Raw genomic sequence first — 12,694 nt, forward strand, 5'->3', positions numbered from 1 at the left:
TGCGGTCGGGCGGCCGGGAGGCCCTTCAGCAGCACAAGGAGATCATCGCTTCGGACACCTGGCCCAGAGCCCAAGGCAAGGAATTAGCCGGCTCCACTCCAAATGTCACCGCCTGCTCCCCGCCACTGTCAGGACGGACCCGAGCCACTGCCCCGGCTCCAGGCCGGAGGACGCGTGGCCACCTGCCGTCCCCAGCAGGGCCAGGTAGGAAACGGCAGGTCGGCTTGGGTCTTGCCAACCTGCCATAACGGATCCACATCAATCCCGAGCCCACAGAGACGAGATGCGAGGAAAACGTGCTTCTCGGTGAAAGGAGAAGGGGGGGAAAGGAGCAAGAAAAATTGATTAAACTAGAAGCTGGGACCAAACCTCAAGTTAAAGACACAGGGTCAACCTGTCCCTGGGATCTACGACTTTCGTTGGCAGCAACTGCGTTCACGAGGAGCTCAGTGGACCGAGGAGGTCCGCTCTTAATGTCACAGAGCCACCCTGCTGAACTGCGCAAGGCCACGTGTCCCCCGCACCGGCTTCTCCGTGGGACAGGGATCGCATCCCGTGTTTGGTTCTGGAGGTCGGGGCGGGGGGGGCAGCGGGGCGGGGAAGGGCGGCCACGGGCACCCCAGGGCCACTGCTGGACTCCGTGCACAGGAACCCTCGATACTGAACATGCAAAGCCAGCCATCAGAGATAGGCAGGAATCCTGGTAGGGGGTGGGGGGTGGGATGCTGAGGGGAGGGTCCCCGGCTGGTCTGAGGACGCGTTTCCTGCCTGGCCTGGGCTGCACGCGGCCAGCTCCTGCTGGAGCCCTCAGTCTCTGCTGACCACGGGGGGGATGTTTCCGGAGGGCACAGACCCTCCGCCTCACATTGGTGACTTTGGAGAAGTGACAGATGAGGACCCCACCCCCTCGGCGCTGGACGGGGCTCTCAGGCTCCGGGCTTTACCTCCTTGTCTGTGACATGGGGAGCCCACAGAGCGGACCTCACAGAGACTTCCTAAGGAGGTGAAGCCCCAGCAGTGCCTGGCCCCGCAAAGGGGCACCCCCCGCCAGAAGTGTCGTTACCACTCGGGACTTGCCGTCACACCGCGTGCAGGAGGCGTGTGCAGCTGGGGGCGGAAGGTGGGGGGCATGGAAGAGACACAGAGTCTGACCGCAGAACCTTCCAGTCTACGGAAGACAGACATTTCACCGTCCAACCGTGATGCACCCCATGGACGGCCCAAAGGCAAACAGGGCTGTGGGTGCCCTGTGGGGTCGGGGGGGTGAGTACGAGAGGCTTCCCCAAGTGGGGGACGCTGAGGCCCAGATGTGGCAGACGAGAAGGACCTCCAAGGCAGGAAAAGCCAGGAAGGGAGGGCGAGACAGTTGTAACCCTGAGTCGAGCAGCAAGGGGGCCTGGCATCAGCAGGGGGGAGACGGGGGATGGGCTGGGCCCTCACCCCCAGGGGGCCCTCCCTCCAGCCGTGCCTCTCTGAGGCTCGGTTTCCCCACCCTTTACAGGGTCGGGGGAGCAGCCTCTCACTCAAGCCGGCACCCCAAGAAGCCGGCGGGGTGCAATCGACAGCCAAGTCCCTCTGCGATTCCTGAGACCGGTCAGGGTGACCAGTGGCATCCGGGGGAGGGGGGGTGGTCCAGGACCTGGATGTGACTCGTGTGGGCCCTGACCTCCGCTTGTCTCCTTCAGGGTACTCTCCAGACCTCTAACCCGAATGGGGCCAACCAGGCGCCCCCAGGAGCCCCACACTTCACTGTGGCGTCCCCCCGGGGCCCCGGGGACCAGCCCAGCTTCAGGAAGGTGGGCTGGGGGGGTGGGGGGGAACGCTGCTCCCACAGGCCGGCGAGGTGTTTCCTTCACAGAGTCCCATGAGGCTGGGCCACCAGCATGGTGCTGACACGCTGGTTTTTGGGTGACTCAGATCGCTTACATCCGTGGGAATCCTACAAAAACATGGGCCACACCCCTCACCCTAGAGGCAGCCCCACATGCGAGCGAGGGGGGCAAACACAGGGCCCCCACGCGGCAGGCGCACGACAGACCCCGGCTCTCGTGCTCACTGGATTTCGGGTTCAGTCTGTTGTAAGAGGAGGGGAGAGAGATGGGGGAGTCCCCCGGACAAGGCGATGTCTGCTACCGAAGGGGAAAGGGGGCACAGTCAGCCAGCAGGAGCTGGGAAGGGCAGGGGGCCAGCCGGGGCAGAAGCCACCAGCCGCCACCCCAGGGACTGGGCGGGCCCATCGCTTGTCGGGCCTCCTCACCCGCGGTCGGGGCACCCCAGCTCCCCCACCCCACGGCCCCTCCTCGGGGAAGCTGCCCGCCCCCTTCTCTGAGCAGCAGCCGCGTGACCCTCGGCCACAACTGGCCCTGCCGGGCCGGACCACCTCCTCACGAAGAGCCACCGCCCCGGGGCTCCTAGCTGGTCCTGGGGTCCCCGGGACAGGAGGGCCGGGCCGGAAGCAGACACAGAGCAATGCAAGGGCGGGGCCACGGAGCAGGGGGTGGACGCTCCCTGTGGCTTCAGGTGACCTGGTCTCAGCCCCTCGCCCACCCCCATCGGGCCGCGAGACAGCCCTGAGCCCACAAACAGCCTCTGCTTGTAGCCTGTGCTCCAGGGGCCCCGGCTTCTGGAAACACCAGCTCTCCCCACGGCCGGCGGGAGCCAGGAGGCCTCCAGAACCCGGAGGGGGGCATGAAGTGAAGACGTGCTCATCCGTCTGAGCTCTCACAGAGGCCCAAGTTCTCACTCTGGCCTGGGGGAGCCCGAGCAGAGAGGCCCTGGGCAGGGCAGCCGGGCGAGACTTCCCTGGCCCCGACCCGCCCCTCCCTGCCGGTTCCTTACTCCGCCAGCTCCTCCAGGCTGCGATAGACATCATCGTCGTTTTCCGCGGTCTCCTCCGAGGGAAAGGGCCTGTGGAGAGACGAGAGAGGGGTGAGCAGGTCTGTACGGCCCGCCGGGCGCCCAGCCTCAAATCCCCCACGGGTCTGCAACGCCGGGCTTCCGTCTGCTCTCGCGGAAGAAGCAGGGTCTGCACGATGGTGGCACGTGCATCGGGACCAGCCAGGTGGAGGCGTCAGGGGTGAGCACGGCCGTGCCCAGCTTGGCCCTGGGACACTGGTGGTCGGTCACTCTCCATGGGCCCCCGCGGCCCTGTTGGCAAATGAGGGAACAGCGTCAGGGATGGCAGGGAGCCTTCACCGGTGTGACAGCGCTGGGGCTCTCCGGGCGCCCTCATGGTTAGCACCGGCCGGAAGGACTGTCAGCGTCATCCTCCCGGAGGACAGGACGAAGGACGGGATTCTGGCGGGGACGGGGGAGCTTCTGGAACAGGGACAGGGACAGGGACAGGGGCGAGGACCAGCGTGCCGTGTGGGAGGCTGCCCATCACGCTGGGCACGCGCCGTGGCCTGTAAGAAGGCTGGTGCTCGCCCGCGCCCCGGGGCCTGGCTCGGGGTCACAGCGTGTCCTCCTGTCCCCGCTGCCTTCCCAAAGGCCCTGCCTCCCTTCTGGAAAGGGAGCCACGAGGGGAGGAGCCCCAAGAGGAGCACGGCAGTCTCTTTAATGTCTTCTCGATGGCCACACCGATGCTCCCTCCCTCCTGGGTCACCCCCTGGGTACGCAGCCCCTTGGTGCCACACCCCGGACCCCCAGCACCTGCCACCTTCCCCTCCCTCGGCCTTGTGCCTCAGGAACAGTCCATCTGTCTCTACCGACAGCCCCCCCATCACCTCCTCTCTGTCCCTTCAACTTGCATCCACTCCCCCAACGAAACTCCTCCAGACAAGGGTGAGAGAGATCTTGACACCGTTGAATCCGAAGGCTGATTTTGGAGGTGGTGAACCCCTGATTTTTGGAGGGTGTGGGACAGAGTTCCTGGCAGGGGCTGGGGGGTTGTGCTTCTCTGCGGCGGGCCTTGTCAGGGCCTCTCACATCTGTCCAGCAGACAGAGTGGGCCGTGAGTCCCAAGCTTATCTGGACTTGAGGCCCTTTCTTTTCTCATAGTTCCGTATTGGGGGGGGAGGGACCCCCAGGGTCCCTACCAACAGTCTTCCCAAACTGCATCTAGGAGAGCAGGGGGGGGGGCGGTCAGGGGGGACAGGGCCGGCTGTGGTCCTCAGCACCCAGGTGTCCACCTGGGCAGAACACAATCTGCTTCTTTTATTCTAACGTCCCCGTCCCGGGCCACAAACCCCCTCAAGAACGGGGCTGCGAAAGTTCATTTCATTTCTGCCACAGCCAAAGACCGGAGACGGCCAGGGTGGGCCAGAGCAGGAGAGGGAGGGGCGGCCACCTGGCCGCGGGGGGCTGGCCCTGAGACAGGAGTACCCAGGGTGGGGGCGGCCTTACCCCCCGTCCGCCCTGCCCCCAGCCCTCGTGTGCGCCCTCTGCCCTCCGTCCCCTGCCCCAGCCCGTCCCCCTGAAGCCGAGCTCCCTTCAAGGGTCAACTCAAGCCCCACCTCAGGTGGGAAGATCTGACCACGCTCTCAGCCTGGGTGCACGTCCGCCCAGCACAGAGCCTGGCACTAGAAAGGCATGGACAGACGGACAGGCAGGCAGACGGACGAATGGGTGGACGACGGACAGATGTCACGTGCTCTTGAGCTGCTCTTTGCCCCGGGAAACAACAACAAAGGGCAGCGGTGAATTAGATGCGGGAAAGCCCCGTCGGGAGCTTATGAGAAACCACGCACAGGTGTTCACGTCACCCACAAGTCGTGACCCCGCAGCACTGACCCTGGTCTAACACTGGGGACGCCCATTTACACAGAGAGCACCTGAGCTGCTTCTGGGGCTACGTCCCAGCTGTGCCTTAAAGCTCGGGCGGGGCTGGAGCAGGGGCGACTGGGTGGGCACTCTGCCCCCAGTGCTCTGTCCCTTCTGTCTCAGGCACCAGCTGACGACCCAGATCCCCCGGGGCCGCATCTGCCCCCCATCCCCCTCCCAGCTCAACGAGACATCCAGACGTTAACAGTAGAGCCCGTGTGCGCTTTAAGAGGAGGAAATGAGACGGAAGCACAGAAATGATGGCGAGCCCGCCCCCCCCCCCGCCGCCAGCCTATCGGGGCAGGCTGGGATCCTCTCGTCCCATCGGGCCCTTCCTGAGACCACATTTCCTGGTGCCCAGCTTCTGGGAAGCCAACCAAGGGGATAGAGGGGATGGCCGGGCCAGAAGCGTCAGGCAATGTCTCCTCCACCCCACCAGGCTTCCCCACCCAGCACACCCCCCTCCCGGGGACAGGCAGTGACAGGTGCGCACCGCTGCTTCCGGAGGAACCCCCCTCAAATGACACCTCCCCCCGCCCCAAGTACAATGTCCGCATCCAGCATGGCCACATCTCGCCCAGGACAATCACAGCCCCGGTGCTGGGGGCACAAGGGGTCACCAGCTAGAGACAGGGGACACTGAAAACAGGGCACCCTAAGGGGGCCTGAACCGAAACCCCTGAACAAAGAACGGACGAGGGCCCGACTCCTGTTTCTAAATCCTCCTGCTTTGCTTCGTTCTCCTTCATTCATTCACTGGTAACTTCCTGGGCACCTGCTCTGAGCTCCAGGGAGAAGGTGCAGCTTGAATCTAGCTCTGGAATCAAGACATCAGGCTCTGGTCTTCGTCCTCAGGACTTCTCCAAGAATCTGCTAAAAAACTATGGCCTCTAAGGGCATGACACGTGCCCCCCATGTGCCTACAGGTCCGTGGGGAGAGGATGCGTGGTCCGAAAGGGGGGCAGACTACGCCCTGGGGGTCCTAGAGCTGAAGGTGGTGGGCTCAGGTCCATGCCGGCTGGGACTCCAGGAGCTCAGGCAGATGGTTCAGGTTTGCCTTCTGGGAAGGACCTGAGCAGTGGGCAGCCAGATTTGCTTTATAAGACAAAGCCCAAAACAGCCAAAGAGAGGACCTCCAGACACAACACCCTCCTTGAGAAGCAGATTCCGGGTCTCTGACACAGGAGGACCAGTTAGCTTCACATCCTCCTGTGCTGTGGTGAGGGCCGTGGGACCTGGGCGGTGGGACCTGGGCCGTGGGACCTGGGATGTGAGACCTGGGCCGTGGGACCTGCGCTGTGGGACCTGGGTGGTGGGACCTGGGCCGTGAGACCTGGACCGTGGGACCTGGGATGTGGGACCTGGGCGGTGGGACCTGGGATGTGGGACCTGGGCCGTGGGACCTGGGCTGTGGGACCTGGGCAGTGGGACCTGGGCATTGAGACCTGGGCCGTGGGACCTGGGCCGTGGGACCTAGGATGTGGGACCTGGGCCGTGAGACCTGGGTGGTGGGACCTGGGCGGTGGGACCTGGGATGTGGGACTTGGGCCGTGGGACCTGGGCCGTGGGACCTGGACTGTGGGACCTGGGATGTGGGACCTGGGTGGTGGGACCTAGGCTGTGGGACCTGGGCGGTGGGACCTGGGCGGTGGGACCTGGGCGGTGGGACCTGGGATGTGGGACCTGGGCCGTGGGACCTGGGCTGTGAGACCTGGGCGGTGGGACCTGGGCGGTGGGACCTGGGCATTGGGACCTGGGCCGTGGGACCTGGGCCGTGGGACCTAGGATGTGGGACCTGGGCCGTGAGACCTGGGTGGTGGGACCTGGGTGGTGGGACCTGGGATGTGGGACTTGGGCCGTGGAACCTGGGCCGTGGGACCTGGACCGTGGGACCTGGGATGTGGGACCTGGGCGGTGGGACCTGGGTGGTGGGACCTGGGCCGTGGGACCTGGACCGTGGGACCTGGGATGTGGGACCTGGGCGGTGGGACCTGGGCCATGAGACCTGGGCCGTGGGACCTGGGCGGTGGGACCTAGGCTGTGGGACCTGGGCAGTGGGACCTGGGCTGTGGGACCTGGGTGGTGGGACCTGGGCCGTGGGACCTGGGCGGTGGGGCTCCGGGGGAAATGATCCTCCTGTCGGAGTTGCCTGGGTACTTGTCCAGGCAGCAGCCAACGGGAGGGAACGCAGGGCTGTGCCCAGGGCTGGTGTGCCTCCCGCTGCCTGACTTCTCCGTGTGTGTGGCACGCGTCTGTGGCCTGTCTGGTGGCTGGTGCCAGGTGGCACCTCCTCCACATTGTTACCTCTACTCCACACTCCACTGTGCAGGGCCACACGGGGGCTCCTGGGCCTGCTTCCCGGGGTGGGGGGGCGGGGGGGAGGGTCCTTCACCCCAGACCAGGAAGCCCGGGAACATGGCAGGTGCACCTCTCCTCACCGAGCTGTGTGTGCAGATGGCCCAGCCCCGGGCCCAGATGCGCCGTCCCCCAGCTCTATCCCCAACACCCCGGAAGCCAAGACAGAAAGCCACGTCTATCACCTTCGTTTCAGAGGAGGCCTTGAGGGCAGAGCGAAGAACGAAGATCCGGGTTCGAATCCCGACTCTGCTGCAGGCTCACTATGTGGCCCTGAGCAGGGCACTCTCTCTCTGCCTCAGTTTCCCTAATTGTAGAATGGGAGTAGCAGTCACTGAAACAAGTTAACACCGTGAGCCTCCAAGGTCAGGCCCTTCTACCCGGCGAGGGTCCGGAGAGTATCTGACAGGGCGGGTCACCCTTCCTCCCCTCTGGGTGGCCCACCCCAAGAGCCCACCTGCCCAGTCCAGGGCTCAGACACAGACAGTCCAGTCCCCAAGGCTCCCGCGGCCTCCTGCCCAACAGCCCCCGGTGCTGACTCCCGGAGCCAGCCCCAGCGGGCAGCCCCTGGCCCAAGGTCAGCACCGTCACCGGGCCCTGCACCCCACCCCCAGAGCTCTTCCCCCCACCCCCCACCCCGTGCCTCAGACAAAGGACATCGTCTGGAAACAAAAGTTGGCACTCAGGAAGGTAAGAACGTTCCGGGTCAGCATTTGGCTCCGACGTGGGTCGTTCAGCACTGCTCAGAGAACGTAGGACACAGCGTTCATTTTCCCACGTTCTGCGGGCGTTCAGATGAAAGGGACCCAGGGCCTGAGACACAGCCGAACTTCATCTTTCACTTGGCGCCTTCCAGAAGAAAGCACAATTCTGACTCCCTGCAAGTGACCTCCAAGGGCCGGGTTTACTGGCAGGGTCGCGGGTGGCTCAGTCCTCCTTGGCCGGCCCGCTGCGCCCCAGGGAAGGGTGGGGGCCAGAGCCCTGAGTCCACACCCCGGAGGGGTAGACCGGCGGACGGGGCCCCAGAGGCCCAGGGGCACCCAGCACCCAGCACTGCCCTGCAGCGGGCGACCACCATCCGGTTTGCCCGGAACCAGGGAATTTCAGTGCTGGCCTCCTAGTCCTGCACGCGGGAGACAACGGTGCTTCCATTTGGGGCGTGGGCACTACCTGAGGGGTCCTGGGCAGCCTACATCTCTGGCCAGGCCTCAGTTTCCTCTTCTGAAGCAGGCCTCCAAATTGGGCGTAGTCGGGCTGTGGGAGAGCCTGGTACCAGGACACCATCGGGTCTGGCCACATCTCTCCACGTGTGCCCGGGTGTGCGCAGGTGTGCCCAGGGGCCGGTGAGAAGGAAGCGGCCAGGCCAGCATGGGTGGTGGGGGTGGGACAACACCCCCTCTGGCACCAGTTTGCCAGGGCAGCGGTGGCCGGGCACACTTGAAAGGCACATCAAGAACAGCAGCCTGGAGGACGCGACGGGCCTGTTTAATTATTGAGAGAGTCACCTGGGTGCCGTCTGCTAATTGGCTGCGAGGCCTTGAAGCACCCAGGGTTCCTTATTAAAAACGGCCCTCCCGCCACACAGCACCAATTGTCAAAACGATCCGGTTTCTTTTCTCAGCCGGCCGTCGCCCAGCGCAGATGGGCCCTCGCATCAGGGGGCAGCGCCGGCCGTGCACCCCGTCCACGCCCGCAGCCGGTGCAGGCCACACCCTGTGTCGGAGACGAGGGTGACCCACACGGGGTTGAAGGGCGCAGGGAGCCACAGAGGCACAGATACCAGGAGGGAGTCCGGATGGAAGGGCAGTCCTGGCCTGGGGCAATCAGGAGGGCTGCTCACAGGAGGTGGCGGGGGGTGAGCTGGCTTGGAGAGCAAAGTCTGATGCTGATGCTGAGTGCAGGGTCCCAGCCTCGTGTAGGACGGGGGTCGGAACTGGCCGGTCTCCTAGCCCGAGAGCTGGCCAAAGGGTCCGAGCCCCGGCCTCGATGAACTGGGCTGTAAAATGGGGGTTAATCCCCCCTCTCTGCCTCCCGTGTGGCGGGGGCTTGGGAAGCAGGGGCACCAAAGTGAAGCCACACGTCCATCACAGCCGCGGCAGGCCCAGCAGACGCCAGGCTGAGCGGGGAAGTGGGGCGACCCGGGGAGATGGCAAGCACCCCCCCACCCCGCCAGAGAGGAAGCCCAAGCGATCCCCAAGTCCCAGACTGTTTCCGCCCTTGCTTCCCAAACCCTAGCAGGGCGGAGGGAGACGCTCTGACCTCGTCCCGGCCGGGCCATCCCACCGACAGGAGGGCAGGGCCCGGAGCAGCCACTTCTCAGCAGCCCCGAAACTCAGTGTATTTTTGATTTTCCGGCACACTTCTCGGAACGGCAGCACTTAGAAGCGGAAAGGCCAGTGGGTCGGCAGGGCCCAGCCCCCGCAGCCAGTCCGCTGTTTCCTCCCATGCCTGGGGGGTGGGGGGCAGGAAATCCCCGCGGCCCGTGCCCTGCCCGAACGGGACAGTCTGGCCGTGTCCACCAGGGGACGGGAAGCGCCTCAGAACTGGCCGCAGACCCGCAGAGAGGGGGTTCCCAGAGCCACCGCCTGCCTGGCCCCTCTTCCCAGTCTGTGGGCTAAGGCCTCTGCACACCCCCATTTGTGCCAACAGAAACCCAGCGTGCCCGCTCCGCACAAAGTTTCCAAACTGGGCACGGGTGGCCCAGAGCCCCTAAACGTCCTCTGGCCTTGGCTGGGGAAGCCGTGCCCAGCTCGGACACGCCGGGCAGTGGGAGGCACACGGGGCCGGCCGGGGCGGGACTGTAGTCAGGGATGGGCAGACGGACGACAGGCCCGACTCCCGAGGAGCAAGCAGGCCTGGCCGTTCGAAGGCTCCAGAGCCCACCAGCCTCCAGGCCGGAAGCTCGATAGGCCCCGATGGTGTCTTTACCAAACTGCCCCCACCAGGGCAGCTGGGAACACCGACTGAAATTGAAATCCACACCCCGCGGAATCCTCTGGCAGCTACTGGAGATAGAGACTCTTCCCTTTTCTCCTTTTCCACGTCCACATCTGAACGTGGACGTGGCTCTCTGAAATGACCTTTCCGGTCCCAGCACAGGTCTGTAATGCTGGGGTGGAGCTCAGGCCCTCCCCGACCCCCCTCTGCTCCCTAATTATGTGACCCAGTGGCACTGGCACGCAGAAAATGGCAGCTTTTCCGAGCCTGTGGCGGACGCACTGGTGGGAGTGGGGTCAGAAAGACACGGAAACGTTCATTCGCCGTGCCGGGGGTCAAATGCACGCTGCTGGCTCCGGAAGGAGGCCAAGTCGGTAGGTTAGCAGACCGAGATCTCCTCAGGAAATACGCAAAAGCTGGGAGACTAGATGGGGACCCTACTGGGGAATCGGACTGACCAAGTCGCTGTGTGACCTCAGGCAAGATCCCTCCCCTCTCTGGGCCACCATTCTCTCCTCTCCAAGAACAAACCGTGTGGGCAGAGCGGGGGGTGGGGGGGGTGACACTGGGGTGACACAGAGCTGGAGGCACTCTTGTGCCCCTCCCACTTCCTGCCTGTCTCCTGAGAAATGGTAGCTGCGAACCCCAAAGCACCGAGACCTAAGAAGGCCTCCGCAGGCCCCCCGGAGCCAGCACCCCCGCCCTCAGTGGATCCCCCTGGGCGGAGAGGCCAAACCACGGCCAGCCTGCCGGCGCCCCCTCCACGTGACGGCATCGCTGATCAGCCACGGTCAGTGGTGGGGTGGATCGCACTCCGGGGGAAAGCCTGACCCGTGGGCTCTGGTTAGAAAAGCAGGTCAGCGTCCCGGGGAGCTCTGGCCACCCCTCCATCACGGCACCTACGGCCCAGACGCAGGGCCGGTCCAGAGCAGTCTGGTCAAGCCTCCACCTGCCGGCCGGGGGTGTGGGTGAGGTGGGGCATGCATGAAACCCGAGCCCCCCCCCCCCCATTCACAAACAAGGGGCCCGGGAGGCCTCAGGACAAGGAGGGGGGCGTCCTCAAGCTCCCAGTCAGTCATGACAACTGTCCACGAGACAGGGCGACCATCTCATCACAAACGAGGACATCAAGGCCCAGGGAGGTGAACAAAGCTGGGCTTGCAACCAGGACTGCCCCCAAGAGGGGCCAGAGAGCACAGGAGACACAGGCAGGAGCAAGCCCATGCCCCCCACCCCCACCCCGTGCCCGGGCATCCGGCCATGGCTGCCCCTCACCGGTCCTGGCCGGAGGGTTCCAGACCAGATCTCAGAGGCCATGGCCCAGCTGAAACCCCTCCCACTCAGAGGCTCGGAGACCCTGTGCCCTGCCCATCCCTCCCCACGAGGTCTCCTTCCCACTGTCCCTGGCCCCTCTCCATCCCCCAGGACACCAAGTGTGTTCCCTCCGGAAGCCTCTGCCGGGGCGTCCGCTGCCCCAGGCCTGCCACTGCTCACTCCCTGGGGCTCAGCCGGATCGAGGTGCCCTGCCCAGGGCATCTGAGTGCCCCCCCCCTCCCCCTGGAGCCTGGGCCTCAAGAGGGTGACAGGTCAGGACAGGGGAGAGCCGTAATCAGCTGCGTCCCCAGCAGCGGGCTGCCCTGGGCCCACGCGAGGACAAGGACGGACCGCAGCCCTCCCACCGTGCCCCGTGGACTCTGGCGTGGCCACTTTGGATCAGAACCGGGCCTCAGCCCTCCCGGATGGCGCCAGCCCTGGGTCTGAAGGTGGCTCTGGGTGTCGAGCCGCGTGTGGGTCATCGCCCACCCTGGCGTGTGCAGGGCCCAGGGCCCAGCCAAGCTCCGGGGCCGGGCTCCAGGCCTCAGCTTTAGGAAATAATAATCAGAGGGGCCACGGCTGGACACTGTTCCGCCCAAACCCTGCTTCAGGACTGCCAGCCGGGTTCCCAGGCCGCAGTAACGTCCAGGGCCCCGGGACCCGGGGGTGCTCGAGGAGGGAATTCTTCCAAATGGCAGAAAATCCAGCTTTCTGCAGCCACCAACCCCACCGGGGACAGGGGACAGAGCCAGCAAGGCGCCTGTGCCCCGAGCAGCTCGGCATCAGGGACGCCAGAGCCTCCGGGCCAGGTCGGGGTAGAGACGTGTCCAGGTCTCCCACCCAGTGTCCGCAAAGCGGGGATGGAGCCCTGCAGGGAACTGGGGCTGGTAGGGCTGGGGTGTCCGGGTCAGTGCGGGGCCAGGCCCCGGGACCCCCAACGCCCCGCTGACTCCCACGGGACGGGGTTCCGGCCCCACCACCGACCGGCTGGGACACCGGGCCGGAGGCTTCCCTCGGGGCCTCCCCTCTCAAAGCGGGGCCGAGACCCCCGACTCCCGGGGGGGGGGGGGGGGGCTTTCGGAGCGCTGACCCGCAGGGAGCCGTGGCGCGGGGGACAGGGCCCAGGGCCGCATACTGCGACCTGATGCGTCACAGGACGGCCAGAGAAAACAGCGAGTCCCAGGAGCCAACGTGACGGACTCTCTTCGTCAAACGTCCAAAACGAGGAGGACTAGACGAAACTACACGTGAGATTTAGTGAAACTAACTAGGCAGAAGCAGGCAGGTGGTGGGTGCGGGAGCAGGGCCGGGTCCCGAGTCTCCTGGG

The 12,694-nt window shown here is 65.4% G+C and overlaps 1 protein-coding gene across 4 annotated transcripts in view; it reads right to left on the minus strand.

Moving 5' to 3' along the window:
- Nucleotides 1-12,694, minus strand: part of VAV2 (vav guanine nucleotide exchange factor 2) — a 161,122-nt gene that overhangs the window by 57,652 nt on the left and 90,776 nt on the right. For all 4 annotated transcript variants that reach the window (XR_009251307.1, XM_058693609.1, XM_058693610.1 and 1 more), the window contains exon 4: nucleotides 2,839-2,907. Coding sequence is in view for 3 of the 4 variants with exons in the window: in XM_058693609.1 (XP_058549592.1) it covers nucleotides 2,839-2,907 (69 nt within the window). In the remaining variant the exon portion in view is untranslated. The remainder of the gene's footprint in view (nucleotides 1-2,838; nucleotides 2,908-12,694) is intronic.

This window comes from Neofelis nebulosa, chromosome 12 (assembly GCF_028018385.1).
Source record: "Neofelis nebulosa isolate mNeoNeb1 chromosome 12, mNeoNeb1.pri, whole genome shotgun sequence".
Classification (NCBI taxonomy): domain Eukaryota; kingdom Metazoa; phylum Chordata; class Mammalia; order Carnivora; family Felidae; genus Neofelis; species Neofelis nebulosa.